At 45.3% G+C, this 19898-nt stretch overlaps 1 protein-coding gene across 1 annotated transcript; it reads right to left on the bottom strand.

The window, feature by feature from the left end:
• Positions 1 to 296: 296 nt before the first annotated feature.
• Adgrf1 (adhesion G protein-coupled receptor F1) lies at positions 297 to 19821 on the bottom strand. Its single transcript, XM_090355520.1, has 13 exons — positions 19769 to 19821; positions 18353 to 18502; positions 17177 to 17350; positions 16369 to 16469; positions 15329 to 15387; positions 13437 to 13588; positions 12270 to 12433; positions 10657 to 10845; positions 7580 to 8953; positions 6004 to 6045; positions 4306 to 4365; positions 1850 to 1910; positions 297 to 624 (listed from the first exon to the last, which is right to left on the bottom strand). Exons 1-13 carry the CDS (start codon positions 19812 to 19814, stop codon positions 551 to 553), a joined length of 2646 nt encoding a protein of 881 aa, XP_090211646.1. The 5' UTR covers positions 19815 to 19821; the 3' UTR covers positions 297 to 550.
• Positions 19822 to 19898: the final 77 nt, after the last annotated feature.

Here is a 19898-nt window from a genome sequence, read left to right as displayed (position 1 = left end):
GCCAAGTGAGATCACAAGGACCTTAATTCAAATTTAAGCCCCAGTACTGCACACAGATACACAGATACACACAGACAAACATGCACACACACTCACATACCCCAAACATGAACCTTAAAGATAAATCGCATTTTAAAGGACAGTCACACTAATTTTGACAAGAAAATAATCATAATACAACCATGTACCTAAGGCTATTTCATAGTTTTTTAAATTCTGGATTATTGAAAATAATGTTATTTTATGAAAAAAGAAATTCTATCTGTATTCATAAGAGGAAAACATAATGGACACACTTTCCAACAAAATGTACTCTTTTTTATTCATAGAATAATTTCCTAGGAAGAAGCTACAAGGAAATAAAATCTCTTTCCTTTTAATTACAGACTAAAAAGGCAGTGAGTGATAAAGCCACAGAACTCATCTGTCTTTTTCTGAGAATCTTAAATCAGAACATCCTGTCTGATTCTAGGTATAATGTCTTCACTGACATTTGGTTCTAAATGTCAAGTTGTTCCAAAAAATAATTGTCCTTGAGTTTCTAGATCCATCATTCATTTGACAAAAATTGAGTTAGCGTGATGCTAGTGGAGGAACTTCCAGTATGAGAAAGCGCATAACTGCCTGAAGAAGGAAAAAAAGAATAAGAATTATTGCTGCTACATTGATATGAAGCCTGAGACCCAAATGAAAATAAGCCTGTAGGATTTCTTACCTCTAGGGGTGATTTTAGGAAGCTATAGGGAGTAATGGGGTTGACTAAAAAGAACATTTCACTGGCACCTTAAGCGTTTGCATTATTTATCAAGAATCTCTTGTCCGAGACAAGACATGCTATGTATTTTATTTTATTTGCATTTTATTTATTTATTTATTTATTTATTTATTTTTGTAGGTCATGGGACTTGAACTCTGGGCCTGGCATTATCCCTGAGCTCTTCAGCTCAAGGCTACTGCTCTACCCCTTGAGCTACAGCACCACTTCCATTTTTCTGGTGGTTAATTGGAGATAAGAGTCTCATGGACTTTAGTGCCTGGGCTGGCTTTGCGATCCTCAGTTCTCAGCTAGGATGACAGGCATGACCTACCACTCCTGAGAGGACATGTTATTTTTATTTGTGATTTCAGGGCTGAGAATCCTAAATGGGCATATTCTCAGATCTGAGCTTGATCTGGAGTTCGGATACTTTTTGATGGAAACAAAAATGACTTTGCCATCCCCTGTCTACAGGATGCCTTTTAACCTAACGCAGTGTGAAAGGTTACTTGGGCCATTAAATCTGACTTCTGCCTAACTTAGTGGCTCAGTATTTCCTCTTCCACCCCCAGACCGTTGCAACGGCCCTGGGATTGACAAGGTTTACGTCTTGGCTTTCCAGGGGCTGATCACTGACTTGCAGCCACCACCAGCCTAAGAACGTAGGACCAGAAGGAATCCTAGATGGAAGGAACAATGCTCCCTCACTCTGAGCTGGCACAGCTCCTCCCTTCCCCAGGACAAGGGAGGAAAGAAGAGGATGTGGTCCAGAATCCGGACTACAAGCACATGGCCTCGTGCCCACGAAGAGCGACATAGCTGCTGAGGCTCTAACCACACACTCACCCCCAAGGCCCTGATGACTTATGCCACAGATAATAAGAATGTCTAACTGAAGAAACGGGTTCATTTTTAATGGAAGTATCGAATGGGCCTCCAGGGTTCAACCTCGTCCGTTCAGCCTGCAGCACAGGCCAGATGAACATGCGGTCGATTCTTCATGATTCAATGGCACGTGTGGAGTACATACCGCCCAAGGCTCCATCATCTCTCGTCAGACTTTTCATCCCCCCAGGCTTCATTCTAACTCACCTTTGCTTTGGAGGAGGTGGAAAGGCTTTAAGCATTTGGGTTTGGTATCTGACGAGTTTCGCTGCACAAAAGACATAGTCATCTGGATGTTAGGGACATTCTTTTGTGAGATTTCTGCATTTCCTGACTGCTGTGTGTCACTGTCTTATGTGCCACCCATCTGCCTAATTCAGTGCTTCCGGTGCCAGGGCCACCCCTGGGCTGATAGGCCGGCCTAAGCAGGGGTGAAGACGCCCAGGCTCCAAGACTCAGCCCCACCCTCAGCGGAGGATCACATAGTAGTTCAGTATAGCTAACCTGGCAAGGAGAAAGAGAATGGAATGTGTCCTGGCAGAAGCCAGTCCATGTGGAGAGGGCTCGGAGGGAAGGGCCCTGATTCCATCCCACCTGGAATCCCCACCCATCTTTCCCTGAAGTGCTGGTCTGGTCCTTTGAGCTGCTCTGCCCCCGTGTGGGTAGTTAATCTTCCCCTGACTGGCCTGCTTTCCCCCTCCAGGCACACACTTGCTTGGCTCATCAATGCATTTTTACAATGCCCTTCTTGTGATCCTGCTGCCGCACCTAAATACCCAGAGCAGTGTGGTAACTGCAGACATCACACCACAGTGTCTTTAGCTGGTGACTGAGTCTGTCTCCCTGGGACTCTTTCTACTTCCATCCTCTTCCTGCTGCTTCCTGTCTCTGCTGGCGCTTTGCTGCCAATCTGAGGACTTGCTTTCATCGGGCCCCGCCTCCCTCACTTGCTCTCCTTTCACCAGCAAATTTATGTCTTCCCTTCCTTTCTCATCATCTAGAATCTGGCTTCTCAATTTTTCACTCATATCAATTTAAAAAATATTCTAAACAATTTTCTTCTGTAACATGAGCATACATTTTTTACACTTTAGTTATTTTAAGTATCATTAATAGTTGCACAGAACTGCGATTCAGCGTGTCAGCTCATGCATACAATGTTGTAATATTTGATGTGCTTGTGTCAGAATGGGACTAAAAACACTGAGGAGCCCAGAGGAGCTGGAAGAGATGGCAGAAATGTTGGAAGGGGTTCAACATTTATGTTAAAGCAAATGAACCCTCCAACCAGATAATAAGACACTCACTTTTATCACCTGACTTGAAAATAAAACTGGATAAGTGCAGAAGATAGGAATACCCAAGGCCTACTGTGACCTTCTGGGAAGTGGGAGACAGACTGCCTGGAATTTTTGCTTTTCTTTTTATTATTTGTTTTTTTTAATTTCACATTAGGGTGGTTTTTAATGCTTTGATATTTCAAAGGAGAAAACCATGGACTTCCTGCTTTGCGGGTGGGGTGTGTCCTGTCTGTTTTATTTTTTAAAAAAAAGGCTTTACTTCCTTCCAGCTCCTTCCTTTGCTTCCGAGTGAATAATGACATTAATTTCACACTTGGCTGTTCAAAGATTCTTACTTAGTTTTTCAAGACATGAAATCAAGATCACAGGATGTGGAAAATCTCTTTGAGTCACTCATATAACACTTGCTTTTTAGAGCCGAGGAGCCCCGGAATTCCAGAGGGACAGAGGAACTTTCCTAAGATCGCACAGTCGTTTGGGTTCTAGAGAGAACAGAGCAGGCCCTCTGACTCACTGGCCAGTGCTCTCTGAAGTCCCATCCATGTTTTCTACTGGGCACACAGACCAAGGAAGCTCTCTAGATGCCAGAGAATGATTTCCTTGTTAAGTTGTGGTTCAAAGATTCCAAGCTATTCTGTGGAGGAGGAAAAAATTAACCTCCAAACATCCATGCCCATTCGGACACAAATGTCAGTTGACATTTCAGTCGACCCAGAAGTTCTTGTATTGGAAGCTCTCTGACTGCGCTGGCTCACACTTCCAAACTCCATTAATCCACTTCCCTCTTCCCTGGACCTCATCTTCCTCCACCATACAAAATGGAAGGTGGAAGACTGAGGGGATGGCGGCGTTGCTGACCAAGGTGCATTGTGCTCACAAGCTGGCATGTGGAATTGAAGCTGTTTTGTACACCCACATAAGAGTAATAATAATAATAATAAACCCTCAGTAATGGCTAATATACAGAAATCCAAATTAGCACTGAAAACAGGAAATGCACACACATGACTTTGCCACACCATTCTCACATGGATTGCACTCCTGTGGTGAAGAATAAAACAGAATTCCCATTTATATGAACTGACCTGATCCTAGAATTAAAACTGAAACTGCAAAAGACTAAAAGGAGGTGTTCGATCCTGGCCTGTACCCACAGTCGTGGGAGCCCAAGTTCCCTTCATCTGCCCATGCCTTCTCCTGTCCCTTTGTGGTCCCCTTTACTCAGTGAGCCTACCTCACCCAGTTCCGAGCACCCAGCCAGACAGTGAGACTTTGATTATGACAGAAATTCAAGGGATTTCCAGACATTAGTTTGCTGCAGGACTAACATCCCATGCTTGGAAGTAGGAAATGATTAATTACCTTTGAAGTTTTCTTCCAAGAGTTCAATGGAGACAGTTTGTTGCACAGAAGTTGTCGCAGCTGGGTAAGAGGCAGCAAAGCAATATTGGAGAGAAGCACAGGTGTTATCACAGACAAGCATAGCAAAGAACAACGCAGATTAAAATAGGTATTTGATAGTATTGTCTCAGAAGTACAGATAGACCATGAGCATCGGACTGGTTACTCTTTTTTGCCTCTTTACCATAAAACAAAACCTTGATTTACTCACAGAACAACAGCACCACGAGATTTAATAGCTCAGATCCTAGGCACTAGTCATGGTCAATAATTGCTAAATTGAAGCTGATCTGTGAAAGGAAGGATTTCTTAGTCATGAGTGGCCCAAAGCAATTACTGACCACAGTTAGAACAGAAATTTGCTTCTTCAACAAAAGCCATATAACAAATGATTGTTGTCCTTTAATGTACTACGTTGTCTCTCATCTCCTTTGCTGTCCCTTGGTTATCTCATATTGTTATAGTATCTCACTTTGTCATCTGATATATTGAATTTATTTGTATTTGGTTATTTGAAATTTGATAGGGAAGGGGGAAAACCAAGACGGGTGGGGGGTGTGGGGGGGAGGGTAATGGGTACCAAGACATGTGAAAGGGTATCAATGTATGTGAATTAATGCACCTTCTATCTGGCAAATATCATGTAACCCTTTTACTAATTACAATAAAAAAAAGAAAAAAAAAGAAATTTGCTTCTTCTTCACGAGCAGGGTTTATAATATGTAATAATGGTGCTAATACAAAATATTGCTATTTACCTATTCAAACCTATTCAAATCTATTCCCTAAACCCTTTCAATGAATTGACCATTGCTTGAGAAAGTAATGAAATGAGTTTATTACAAACGTCTTCTGTTGTCTCCTACTCCAATCCAGTCTTTCATTAGGAAAGACTTCATGTGAGACACTGACCTTTACCATGTGAAGCTCTGGAAATGTAGAAACAGGACATATACCCAGAATACACTAGTTACAACAGCCTAAAGGAATCTCACACCTTAGAAAACAAATTTTGCTTTTGAATCATTGCCAAAGGAATTTAAAAGTTAATACTTTTAAGGCTAAAAAAAGAATTTGCTGTTACTTTAAATTAGTGGTACTGGGTTTGATCTCAGGTTTCTCCTCTTAGCCAAGCAGGTGCTCTATTGCTGAAACTCAAGTCCTTTCTGCTCTGGTTACTCTTGAGATGGGGTCTCACTGTTTAGTCTGGCCAGCCTGGCCTGTAATTCTCCTATTTACAATTCCCACAATATCTGAGATGACAGGCCTGCACCACGATGCTGCTCCTCTCTTTTGCTTAAGGTGAGGATCTGGTAGACAGGATTGTCCATGATGTTCTGATACCACAGCCTTCCAGTCTTAGCCTCTGTGTCGCCAGGGTTACCGGTGTGAGCTGCCATAAGCAGGTAGCTTGTTTATTATTATTTTCTCTAATGGTCACATTGCAAGGGGTGATTGATTTTACATGGCTTTTAGACAAAGGGAACATTTAGCACCTATCTCTTGAGGCTGAGGCTGACCTTTGTGAAATGAGAGCATTTTACTATGAAAGTACTTGTCACTCAGCTTCTTATACTATGAAGAAGACTGCAGAATAGAATATAAGAGCTTGAAGACAGCTATAATGGCAAACAGAGAGAGAAATTCATGAACGCTTACCTTGCTGTCTGAGAGAATTCCAAAACAAAGGATGAAAAAGCCCTTTAACCAAACACAAACAAAAAACGTATTTTCATTTTCCAGAAAAGAAAGCATCCTCACATAGTATTATTTCAGTTTGTCATATAACATTGAACTTGATTTTTTTTTGTCTGTCTTTCTACCTGAACACAAATTCCTTGGAAAGTCTTCAAGGGTTTTGCCATGAACATGTAATAAACAAATGATTAGATGAAAATGTACCCAAAGCTTTGTTTCATTCCAGGCCCCAGACAAATAGCTTCTGTTGGCTTCTGAACTTCAATGTATTTTTGAATCAGATCCTTAACGAACATGCACTATGCCACGGGTACTAAATTCTAGTACTATGGCCCTCCACCCAGGCAGAGAGAGATGGTCTCTATTAGCGCCTTCCTTTCCAGTCACACTCTTGGAAAGACCTTGTCCAGGGATTCCTTTAACCTTGAACTCCTCTCAGTAAGAGAATGTCAAGTTTTTGCCTGCCAGGCAGGAACATGCCAAGCTAGATTCTTCCTGTCCACGTTTTTCCCACACCCTCGACCCTACCCCAACAGGGGTTCCGTAACCTTGTCATCTTGGGTTCAAGGTCCTTGTGCATGTCTATCCTAGCACCTGCAAATCCACTGCTCTGTTAAACAACAACAACAACAAAAAAAAAAACCTGCTGCTGCTTTCAAAAGACACAGTGGGCATTAACTACGTGCCCGCTTTGTATAAATACTACTATGTCTCATTTAGAGGAGAGACTTGGGGGACAGGGAGGTTCAGTCATTTGTTACAGGCCATGCTTGTTTGTAAGGTTTTAGGCAGAGACATATCTAACCCCAGAGCTCAAACATTTGACTACGTCCCTCAGACATTCTGCAGGAATCTGTCACCACCTGCACAACCAGGATGGAAGCTTTCTTCCACACACGTGACAACCTAATAGCCACATTGCTATAGACATAGAACACTGTCTATATAAAAGGTAAAAAGGCATCATTGGTGGCAGGAATCCACAACCATGTTTCTGTAATGGCAAGACAGGAAGTGTTTTAGGCCAGACAATCTCTGTGGCATCTGTTCGGTCACAACAAAGTAAAGCCATAGGCTGTAAAGAAATGAATGGCCATGCTGTATCTCAATAAAATGTCATTTACAAACACTGGCTAGTTTTTGGCTTATTGCATTCTAGGTGTCCCTCTTTCTCCATTTGGAATCAGCATGTCACCTTGGTTTAGTTTTGCTTTCCTGTGCTTTGTCAGAGGTCTGCACAAGAGAAAGAAGAGTGAGTGGATGGCAAGAAGGATTCATGTTGCATGTACTTTACAACGATATAAAACCCTGCAATAAATTACTGGAGAAGTTGGACATTTTGCTTCCACATAACATGAACTATTGGGGGCGGGGTGGGGGGTGAGGCGTGGATTATGTTTTACTCCATTTCCATGCACTTTTCATTATAGCCTTAACTGGAGCCAGACTGAGGACATGATTTCCACTTCGCCATGGGAATTCTCTACGCATATTCGAGTGACATGAGGGAGTCACAGCTCATTCTGGTCGTTCCTACCTGGAAAGCATTCAACAGAGCAAACAGCACGTGCCACGCCTCATTGTGGCTGTCCAGCATGGTCCCGACCCCGAAGCCCCAGGTGAACCCCAGCAGCGGGCCCAGCACAAGGAGGCTCTTCCCTAGCCGGATGGCCGTGGCCTTGTCGTCCCGAGTCAGTCTCTCCCCCACCGCCGGCCTCCAGAGCTTCCTGAGCACCAGCAGCAGCACCCCCGAGTTCAGAGCCACCACGGTGAGCGCGGGGACAACGAAAGCCAGGAGAGGCTTGCTGCCCGGGGCCCAGTTGAGCCAGCACACGTCTCTCCTGGTGTAGCCGTGGCGGGGCAGCGTGACGGCTACGGTGACCACAGCTATGAGGAGAGGGCACCCGTAGCCCAGGCCGAATCCAGTGGCCATCAGCCGTGGCGTGGCCACGTGGTGGAAGACGAGGACCACGCGGTGAGCCAGCAGGAGGCCCAGGGCGAGCATCCAGAAGAACAGAGCCAGGTAGGCCAGGTGTGTGAAGAAGACGGCCACGCTGCAGACTGCAGACAAGGCCAGCGAGGTGTCCAGCGTGGCGGCCACTAGAAACCAAAGGTCGGCCACCAAGAGGGACAGGGCGATGTTCACCAGGCACACGTGTCTGGAGAAGGACGTCGGGGTCTTCCTCGTCTGCTTCCAGCACAGAGCCTCGATGATGAGACACAGGACGAGGCTGGCCGTGGAGACGCCCAACCCCACATACGTGATCCAAGTGACCGCGGGGACAATCCCGGGGGGCACAAAGGGCGACATCAACATGGAGAAGGAGGTCAGGTGGCTGCAGCGACACAGCACGGCGTCCGGAGTCTCATTCAGCAGGTGACAGCCGGCCTGGTTCCACTGCAAGTGGCTGAAATCCCAAAACACGCAGCGAGGCTGGCTCAGGTGGGGCTGGGTCTTGGAGAAGCGCAGGAAGACCTCGCTGATGGAGTAGTTGGGGATCAGCGTGGACATCACAGGCCCGTTGACGCGAGCCATGTCATCTGGGGTGATGGGGAGAATGTTCCCAAAGGTCAACGAGGCCATGCTGATGATGGCTTCTGGAAGGGACATGTGGAACTGGTCCTCCTTAATGAACACGTGGCCCGTGATGGGGGTGGAGGAGTCCTGCTGGCACAGCTGCACCTGGTAGCTATAACCACCGCGGTCTTGGCTCTGGGTCATGGAAATCCCTTTCCAGTCAATGAATTCCCCAGAAAAACTCAGAGGCAGAGCGGAGGAAGGAACCAGCACGCTGATGTTTTCCAGGGTCTCCAGTAACTGGGAGCTGGCACGCTTGTCTTCTCGCAACAACATGGTCCAATTGGTCATGGATGCTGAATTAAGAATGTGGTCGGCTATGTCGATGACATTCTGAAACCCAAGAATGGAGGTCAGTCCTGTGTTACGGAGTGAGAGAGGAAGCCGAGAACCACCGTAAAATTCCTCAACCGAATTCAGCTCTGACACTGTACATGAGAAGCTTTGGGGTAAATAAGTGTGAATCCAGAGTGGTCACCCCCAAAAACTTACTCATCAGCACACAGGGCTTTAGTGCGATCAAACAGGGACACTGCAGGGCACAAATGAGCATTTCTTTCTCCCTAAGATGCCAACACTGACTGATTATACGACTGCTCACACCAAGGTGTGAGGACACCAGTCTCGGTTTGAACAGATTTCCTCTAGCAACATCAGAAGTTAGGAATGCATGCCATGCATGCTCAAAATTTAATTTACATTTCCTTGTTCATTCCAGAAGAATTACTAACACTGTTTTTAAAAGCTAGATCCAGATAACAAAGCAACATTGAATTGAGATGGTTTTCTTTTTCATGTTTTGTCTTTGATTTCATTCCATTTTATTTATTTTTTAGTATGATCTTTTTTATTCCTTGCCATAGGGGGAGGGAGGAGGGAAATGGGGACAAAATCACGAGAAGGAGTATCAATGTGTGAGAAGTAAGGCACTTACTATCTGGCCAATGTAACTGTAACCCTTCTATACATTATCCCAACAATTTAAAAATACTCCCAAAAAGAGCTGCCATTTGGCAATTGCAGATTATGAATACAATGTGTCTTGATTCATGTCACCCTGTTTGGATCACACTTCCACTGACAGATTCCTTATCCAAGCAGCTCTGTGAATGTTGCCATTTTATCTCACAAATTATGCCACACTGCAGCCTCCTCTGGTGTTTTCCTTTCATCTTACCTTCTGCGTCTTCCACTCTTTGAGCCAGTGTCTCTTTCGTACTATCCTCCACCCCAAGACCCCTCTCTCTTTTTTTTTTTACTTGCTCTGTTTTCATTCTTCCTTTTTATATGTATGCTGTTCGGGTCATTTTACGTTTGTTGGTCTTTTGTAACCAAATAAAAACAAAATCTGAGCATCTTTGCTTTAACTTGAGGTGTTTAACTTATTTCTATTTAATACAATAGTTGCCGTAATGCCATAGTTTTTACCATATATAGTTATAATTGTGTGACTAGGTAATATATATATATATATATAATGTAGCCCAATTGTATAAGCTATTATACACACTAGGATAAATGCATGTATCCCACATGTTTGCAAGGAAACTTAATGAAGAGCTGTTGTGTCTCTTGCTAGTCTTGCAGGCACTGAGGTCATACCTTGCAGTGACTATTCTAGAATGATGAGGCTATAATCATTTATACTCTTCTTTGGTTGTTTGTCATCGTGACCAAATATCCCTAGTTTTCAAATTATTACTAAATATCTGTACACTAAATCCTGAATTCTCCAGTCAGAAGAAAGGAGTTCTTAAAATATGCCTTGCTAAAAATCATAGTTTGGGCCACATAATGCCAAGGTCAATCCCTCCTATTCACCCCAGGTGGCCCAGACAGGCTGCCTCTAGATAGCTCTGGCTTCCTTTGAATTCACATTGCCTATTGGGCGAGCTCCATGTGTACTGCAGAGCAGTCTGTACTATGTGCCATCTTCTTCAAGAGTCCCTCTGTCACATGGGCTTCCATCTTTCCTCCCAGGAGATGATATCAGAACTCTATCATTGTCAGTCCTGAAAGCCCAGGGAAGACCATACCTTCAGTGTCACGTTAGACACCTTGAGATGGTTTACCAAGGATAGCGATGAAACATTGCCCAGAATTGACACCACTGAAGCCAGGTTCCCCACTGTCATTGAGGGGCTTTTCTGAATGATGGCTGAAAGATTTTGCACCAAAGATGACACATCTTCCTCCGTGGCATTGCCTGCAATCACACTGAAATTCTAGACATAAAGGGGGTTACATTCTAGAAAATCAGAAATGTTGTCTGTCATTGAATTTAAACAGAAAGTCACAGGCCACACAGAACTAACAATTGCACAGGGGAATCTATATAGCCGTGCTCACAATAATAGAATAAGAATTATTAAAAGCACTTGTATATAATAATTATTTTCATTCATCCATTCATGTCTGTAATCCTAGCTACTCATGAGGCTGAGATCTGAGGGTCATGGTTCAAAGCCAGCCTGAGCACTAAAATCTGTGAGACAATTAATCACCAGAAAACTGGAAGTGGCTCTGTGGCTCAAGGGATAGATCGGTAGCCTTAAACTAAAGAGCTCAGGGACAACACCCAGGCCCAGAATTCAAGCTCCACGACAACAACAACAAAAATAATAATAAATAAACTGGGGTTCAGTGAGGGTTGGCAACCTGCTAAAGAATACTCAGCTGGGTACTAGCACCAAACCTATATTATACTACATCTGCACAGGACAGAGATACGCAGCAAGGGATGTATGCAGGGACGGTATTACTGGTCCCGTGTTAGTTCCCAGTGAACCACTAACTTGGAGTTCCAGTTCTGTTTTCAGGCCTCCTTCTGCTTCCACTCTTCAGGATTGATGACCCAGGATCACAGATTATGCCTGCTAACTGCTACTCTGCCCAACGCATCTGAGATATGACTCCCCTCACATTCGGGGTCCAGTGGATTCCAACTACTTTTTGTGGTCAGAAGCAGTAGTTTACAGATGAGGAAACTGAGGTCCAGGAAGAGAGCAGTAAATGCCCTCGCCTCCGTCCTTTGGTAACCATCATTCTGGGGTTCTCTTCTGTATGAGCCAGGTCCCTAGCTGGGACAGAAGTTGTGCTCAGTATGGGAAGCTTCTGGAAGGGGGATGTCTATAAACTTGTCCAAACACATGACCCTTTGTAACAGAGCAGGAAGAGAGGTCATGGCACTACAGTAGAAATCAAACAACTTTGTTTCTAGACAAACACTGTTGCTACCAGAGGGACGCCCGGCTCCTTGGTCTTTTGTTTCCTGATTTACAGAAGGAAGTTGGCAATCCATGTGACTACAGACCTATGCCTCTATGTAGATCTTTCACCCTATACCCCGCCCCCTTGTGACTCCCAGGCGTTCTTGCATACATCTTTAACTCTCCACTCCCAGGCCTTGTCAACCTCTAAACCAGCTCATTGTCCCAGACCCCAGTACTAACACATTCCAGAACAGACCCATCAACTCTGGCATTTTCTGACCTTTTCAGCTGTCACTCCTGTCTACACCCTTGCTTTCTGCACCCTATCTGATGGTACAAACAGGTTTTACCCTCCACCTGGCCATGTTTACTGGGAGGTAGATGTCCATGGTAGAGCTCAAAATCACACCAGTTCACAAAGTAAAAAGATCCTTCACCTTCTGCAATTCCTCCAGCTGTGAGAGGACACAGGACTCCCTGATGACCTGCCACCCTGCCGTCAGGCACCTGGCTGTGAGAGTGCCCATGTAGCCACTGGTGCAAGGGAGGATATACTGATCACCCTCAGACCCAAAGCCGAAGAAAACACTGTTGCAGTGGGCTGGAAAAGAAGGGAAACCGGAAAAGTGATTCTAGAATATTCCAATGTTATGTCCAAAACATGAAGTCATATTTAAAGATTTTTAATCCAGACCTGTTGAAAACCAACATAAGCCCCTACTGGAAAATTTTAAAAAAAGCAAATTGATCAGGGACCTGGCTCAAATGGTAGAGCACTCGCTTACTAAACACTCAGTGCCCAGAGTTTAAACTCTATTTTTTTCTTTTTTTGATCAGTCCTGGGGCTTGAACTCTGGGCCTGGGAGTTGTCCCTGAGCTCTTTAGCTCTAGGTGACTGTCCTTCCACTTTGAACCACAGCATTGTTTCTGGTTTTCTGGTGATTAATTGGAAATAAAAGTCTCACTGACTTTCATGCCCGGGCTGGCTTTGAATCATGATCTTCAGATCTCAGCTTCCTAAGAAGTTAGGGTTACAGATGTGAGCCACTGGCACCTGGCATACACCTTATTTTTATAAAAATAAACCCAACAGACAAAAACCCCACAACTACAGCAGAGTCTCCTTTTACCCTGTGTGTATGTGTGCAATTATTACATGTCAACAGGAAACAGATCTTTTAAATAAGTAACGGAAAAGAAACATACAACGTCTGGGTGTGCATTTGCATGTATATCTAGACAGGTGCACGTGTGTGTGTGCGTGTGTGAAGGATGTGTGCCTCTTGCCTTGGGTCTCTGAAGTGTCAACCCCAGGCTCCTCTGACGCACATACCAGTAAACCACTGCTGAGTCACTTCCTCCTCAGCCTGTGGCAAGATCATTCTTCCATAACGTTAACTCCGGAGATGGAGATCAATTCGGACTTGTAAAATGTACGAGAGTCAGATGAAGCCGTGTTTTATGGGACAGAGCTGCCTCTTTCTTCTGAAAGCTAGATTTATAGTACTTCTCTCCCAGAAAAAAGAAAAAACCAAACCCTCCTATCCCCTTCCTGAGGATACGCGTGAGCTTCTGTGAAGAAGAGGATGAGAACCGAAGGTTACCTTCCCTGAACACTCGGAAAGAGCCATCCTCAAGAGGAAACAGCTCGGCCACGGCCGCCTTTGCCTTTTCAGCCATCTGTGCCATTCTGGAGAGCAGCTCGGAGGTGCTGCTGGAGCCAGTGACCTCAAACCCCACCAGGACGCTGCCTTCTCTGCAAGGAGCAGCAGAAAGGAACGTTCACTGTTCACCTGCAATCCCTCCAGCCCTACTGTGTGCACGTGGCGTGCAGGCCCTCGGAATTCACCAAGTACAGTTGACTCCTGCTTTCACAGAGATGAGCTTCTAGTGGAGAAGGCAAAGTAAATAAGTAACTGCCAAGCACACACACACACACACACACACACACACACCAATGATGAGTGTAAAGTATCATGAGAGGAAGGAGCAGTGTTACAAATGACAGATGGAGATGAGATCCTGTATCAAATAAGGCTGGTAAGGAAAGGCTACTTTGTGCAGAAGGTCTTTGAAGGTGAGGCAAATAAGATGAGAAGGAAAGATCCCGGGATATAAACAGTACTGGTACAGTAGGCCCATGTATGTAAAGGCCCTAGGGCAGGAAAAAAATAGCTCTGAGCTTGATAAACTCAAAAATTGACACAACTAAAAGTCAATGAGCAAGGGAGAAAGGTAAGATTGGAGAAATAAACACATAGCACTTTGATGTTTGAATGTTAACTTTTCATTTCAAAGTTTTACTCTACATCAAAAGGCAAGAGGGTGATCATATTTGTTTTTTGTATTTTTTATGATCATCATTTGCGTTGTTGTAGGAAGAAAGCTGAAATGGGCTGAGCTAAGAAGCAGGAAGTTTAGTCACAAAAAAAGTAGTGTGGTTTACAGTAGTTCAGCTGCAGGGTGTGTGAGGAATAATGGTGAGATTCTGGCTGTATTTGAACACAGAGCCACAGGACTTGCTAAAGAAGAAAGCTTGGGTGTGAGGGAAAGAAACCAATCAAGAATGACTTCATGGAATGGAAAACATGCAATGGAATACTACTGAGCAACAATAATGAATGAACTGAAGGTAGGGGGGTACACGGTTGGGAGAAGATGAGATGAATCTTAAAGATATCACGCTGAGTGAAAGAAGCCAGGCCTATTAAAATTCACTGATATGGAGATCTGGAGTAGCTACAATAAACTATGGGGGCCGAAATCTTGTGGTGGAAAGGCTCGGGACTGGATATGGAGATTCATTAGAAGGAAGGAATGTGAGTAGAACTGTAAATGCTGTGTCTTGATAGGGAGGGTTTAGACAGGCATTTTTCAAAACCAGGGTGAGCATATCCCCGTATGCAAATGCTACATCACAAAATAACCCCGAAGATGTGAGTTAGGAAGGGGCAAAAAAGGAAGCAATCTGCCCAGAGGGGACAGTGAGAGGATGGGAGGGGGAAGCCCTGTGTTTGACATGCTCACTGCCAACACACGTGGAAACGTCAAGTGGACAGCCGGGTACTTAGGTCCATAGTTCAGGGGCATAGCCAATTTCAAGGGACAGTGTTGGAAAGCATTCGTACAGAGATTTGGTTCAAGTCATCAAAAGCTGTGAAAGGGAGGATAGCAGTGTTGAACTCACCCTGAGCAGAAAAAAAATGCACCTAGCTATTGAACACAGCATACAAGAGACGTGAGATGGAAGTTACACATACCAGGACCAAAAAAGAAAAAATAGGAAACCTGAATTCTGTTCTTCAACCCACAGAACCCTAAACTCATCAGAAGGAGCTCCTCGCCTCTTCAGACATTCAGAAGCATTTCTGACTCTTGCCTGGTTGGTGGGCAGTCTACCAGAATGCCTAGCCGGGCACTGCCGGCAGCCAGGGTGGCCTGAAAACCACACAGCCTCATCAGGAGTGACCCACAGGCCCAGAGATGCATCACTTACCGAAACTGGGTGACCTGAACCACATCGAAACCAGGAATTCCTGTGTAGACTTCCCTAAGCTTGGAAAGGAAACAGAGAAATACGCTCATCTGTGTCCCTGTGCTTTGTACAGACACACAAACAAAAAAACGCATCAGACAGTAAATTCACCAATGACAGCAAAAGAAGAAAGGAATGAGGTACCACAGGAAGAAGTCCCATGTCCTAACAAATACAGTTAAACTAGCCACTGGGAGTCATTGCACACACACATACACAGGGGAAAATGTGTGTATGTGTGTGTGTGTGTGTGTGTGTGTGTGTGTGTGTGTGTGTGTGTGTGTAGTTTATAGATGATGTTGCTAATAAAATGGGATAGTCAAGGCTGAGGGTGTGTCTCTGTCCTGAAGAAAAAGCAAATAACTGCTTAGGGCAGACATACATTTCATAAATTAACCCCAAGACTATAGTTTTTCCTCATCAAAAATACCAAGTGTTTATTTTCCCAGGTACTTAAGGTGAGTCCATCAGCTCTCGCTTCGGTTAGAGCCACGTCTGAGCCATCATCCCAGGAATAAGTCTATAGTTTTTAGGACTCCTAGAGTTTTGCTTGATAATTCTTTCAGCCTCTAACAACAAAAATTTCATAGGCTAGGGGTATTACTCCAGTGGTAAAGTATCTATCTTGCAAGCTCAAAGCCCTGAGTTCAAATCCAGTACCACTAAAGAAAAGAAATTTTCTATATGGAACAAATTCAAAGCACTGATGACTGACCTTCAGTTATAAAATTTTTAGAAATAAAAATTGGAAAGCTATCCACAGGCCTTCATGTAATAGTCAAACTAAATGAGCAATACTGAACAAAAGCAAGCTAGAAAATCAACAGATAACACTTCCTTAGATAGAAAAGTGCCTAATAAATGTCAATTGTAGTTATAGAAAATAACTTCCCTGTAAAAGAAAAATTCAGAAGATGTATTAATGATATATGCTGAATGGAAAACTTCTGGGCTTGAGTTTTAACAAATCATTTCTCATGTTGTAAGCAGAAAGTACATACCTGACTTTCAATTCTGTTTTTATAGTTGAAGTATACAAGAGAAGATGAATTCCAAAGGTCTTTTGTAAATCTTTCATTGATTTTGAAAGTACCCCAGATCTCTATGAGAAATAGAGGGGAAAAAACAACAACATGGTTTTAGACACAATGCATTTCTAACTTGATTTTCTTAGCAGCACACAATCACAGACATGTAATTCAGTCTGTCTATTCAAAGTGGAATTCTTCCATGCAGGGGATCAAACCCAAGCCTTGCATGTGGCAAGGCAGGCACTTTGCTTCTCTCGCCCTCTTTTGACAAGAAACTTTCACCTGAAGAAGCACGGGAAACACAGGAAAACAGAGTTCAGCTGTGGCTTTGCCATGAACGCAGTTGCAAGGGGAAGACAGCCTTTCTAGTAGATGGACATGGGCACAGGACCTCGAGGAAGGGTCACCCCTGCGTACTGACATGGATGCCATCTGGGCATTGAGCTTCATGCTATCCTGATTAAGAAAACCAAGAGCCACACTTGCTAATTCCTGCGCGTCGTCCTGCTAGCTTGGCTTTTTCTGTGCTTCTCTGTGAATCCTACTTCGCCTTCATCTAGGACCTAACCAGATCCCACAGCTTCTCTAGGCCCTTCCCCAGTGCCCAGGGGACATCTGAGTTCCTACAGCACTTCACCCAGCATTCCCACACAGCCTCTCCTTATTAGTTTTGGCAGGACTGGGGTTTGAGCCCCAAGGCCTTGCAAGGCTCCCCCTGTTTCCAGTTGAAGTAGGAGAGGCTCAGCCCAGTGGCGGAAGCTCAGAATCTTCTGCTTACTTGCTCTCTCGCAGAAGTTGACGCTGTGGGAAAGGTTGCTGTGGCGACACTGGCAGCTTGGGGGGGTCCCGGCTGTGTGGAGACGGCAGTGCTGGGGGTCAAGACAGGAGGGAGGAAACCAGGAGGAGCTGTCCTCACAGAGACACCGGAGGACGTGGTCCCACCTGCTGCAGTCTGAACAGAAAGCAAGGTGAAGGCCCACGGAATCAGTTCTACCCCCTGACCTCTGGTTACTGGTACCCTGCTGGATTCTGACTTGGTTCTACACATCTCATCAAACGTGGAAAGGGTGAGGATAATGTGTGAAGAAGGGAGAGCTTCTGAGGATGGTATGGAAACCTGGCAAACACTCAACCCAGCTCAGGAAAGGACAAATCCCAGTTACTACACAGCCAATCGGAGTGAAAGGTGTTCTCAATGGGGGCGGGGGCAGAAAAAAGAAGAATGGATGGCTAATACATAGAGAAACGTCCAACATCCTCTCTGGTAGCAATCAAAATGACACTAAAATTTCATCTCACTGCAGCCCAAATGGCCCTCAGGAAAGAACAGTGAATGTGGGGAGGGCGTAGCATGAAGGCGGGAAGCACACACACCGCTGAGGCCCTGGGAAGAAGGGCAGAGGCTGTGGGATTCCATCCAGAGACAGAGCTCACACGGGTCCTGCCCCACCCCTTCGGGGCATTCATCCCAGGAGTACAAATCCACATACAAGAGAGAGGGATATCTGCACCCCCTCCTGCTCAGTCTGCAACGAGTCCACGAACATGCACGCTGCTCCTGTCGTCCTCCCACACCAAGGAGCCACTGACCTCCTCTAGACTCGCCTCCACCTATCTGATAATGAATGCTGTTTACCAGGTAGGTGCTGCCATCTTTTAGACCTTTGCAGGGAAGCCTATCCTGGCACCATGCCATCAGATAGGGACATGGACCAAGTTCTGGCCAATCTGTTCACATCACTTCTGAACCAAAGGATGCAGTTGCCTTCGTGACACATTCCAGCATCCTCTTTCCTTTGGGCTCAGAGCTTGTACATTTGCAAAAGGGTCTGATTCATCCAAGGCCTTTTCTGACAGCCTGTGATGATGTGTCTCATAGAAAAGAAACCAAGTCTGTGACATCGTTCCCCCACCTGCCTCATTTCCACCCCCTGTCCCCACAGGGCCGGCTTACACGTGGAGGCTTTCACCCTGATCATCTTCATTGGCTCATGCAGGCACAACGATGGAGACTTCAAGAGTTTCAGGAAACTCTCCAAGTCTCTCTTCTCCTTGGAATCTCTGTAGGTCATTTGCAGCAGCAGTTCGTATTCCCGGCCTGGGTCTACATAGATACAGCGAGAGATGGTCAGAAGCCTTATCTACGCCTGGCGGGGGAGGTGACAGAGGAAGTGGATGGGAGGCAGTGCTTAGACCCGGCTTAGTGGCCATGGACTGAACCATGTTGCTTGTTACCTGCTCTCAGGCATCTGCACTGAGTCAAACATGAACATCCAGAGAAAACATCAGCGCAGAGTTCCCATGAGCGTGTGACATTTGCACTCCCATCTCTGCTATCTTTATTCTCACTCAGGCCATCCACATCTCTTTACGGGCTGGAGCCTCTACCTTAGGAGTCCGCCCAAAGGGTGAGTAATGGGGTCACCCTGGTCATACCATCAGGGGATAATGGAGCCAGACTGACAAGCTTTGAATCCTGGCCCTCAGCTCTGTGCCTTCGTTTCACTATCTGTCAGATGACACATGGCTAGTACACCTAACTCAGGCTAGAGCCAGCATGGGGGTTGGATCCACGTCCTTTTAATATAACCATGACACGATAAATACCAGCTGGGTTTTAACTGTCATTTGCACTCCACAGGGAAAAGTCCATTCACGGCATTCCAAATGGGAATTTCTATTTTATTTTATGACGGTAGCATTTTCATAGTTCTGTGCACTACCATTCCTACCACAATGCAGATTCATTGCACGATTGAAAGGCTTCTGTAGACTGACCCAATAACCTACTAACCTCTTTGGGAGTCACTGTTTCTACCGGGAAATACATTCAGCATTGGAAACCTCAGACCTGAACATTAGCAGTGGAAATAGAACTCATTGCTAGACCCAGGCTGAGGCCGCTGACTTCACTGTGAAGATGGACAGCAGTCGCCGGCCTGCGTGGAGCAGACCCTGTGTCCTTGCTATGTCTTCCAAATGCCTGCGCTCAGGGATCACTATCATTCCAATCCCTCCCTCCCCCCCACTATGGGGCTTGAACTCTGGGCCTAGGCGCTGTCCCTGAGCTCTTCAGGTCTTGAGCCATAGCATCACTTCTGGTTTCCTGGTGGTTCATTGGAGGTAAGAATCTCATGAACTTTTGTGCCCGGGTTGGCTTTGAACTGTGGTCCTCAGATCTCAGCCTCCTGAGTAGTTAGGATTACAGGTGTGAGCCACCTGCGCCTGGCTTATCATTCCACTTTTACAGATGTGGACTGTTTCACAGCGTGCTGAAGAGGACAGAAGCAGCCGGAGGAACTGCTGAAGGCCCAACCCGGTTCTGCCGGCACCCACATCTCCTGTGCCAGGCTGTCTAAGAAAGGCTCACCTGCAGTTTCCTTCATATCCACGCTGTGTGCTCTTCTGCTCTTCATGCCATTGTTCCTCTGTTAGAAAAGAAGGGGAGTTGTGGTGAAGCTTTGGAGGGCTGCAAAAATGTAAGCCAAAGATGGGGTCGA

The sequence above is a fragment of the Megascapheus bottae genome, chromosome 22 (genome assembly GCF_031878675.1).
Source record: "Megascapheus bottae isolate mThoBot1 chromosome 22, mThoBot2.hap1, whole genome shotgun sequence".
Classification (NCBI taxonomy): domain Eukaryota; kingdom Metazoa; phylum Chordata; class Mammalia; order Rodentia; family Geomyidae; genus Megascapheus; species Megascapheus bottae.
The sequence above is the reverse complement of the archived record's forward strand: the minus strand, read 5'-3'. Positions and strand labels throughout refer to the sequence as shown.

Bases quoted from the DNA above. Each gene is read 5' to 3' on its own strand.
- Adgrf1 (XM_090355520.1), bottom strand. From the start codon at position 19,814: ATGAAGAGCAGAAGAGCACACAGCGTGGATATGAAGGAAACTGCAG. The intron at 4,366-6,003 runs GTAAGCGTTCAT...CCTCTTACCCAG, and splicing joins GAATTCTCTCAGACAGCAAG to CTGCGACAACTTCTGTGCAA. The intron at 1,911-4,305 runs GTAATTAATCAT...TCTTTTGTGCAG, and splicing joins CTTGGAAGAAAACTTCAAAG to CGAAACTCGTCAGATACCAA.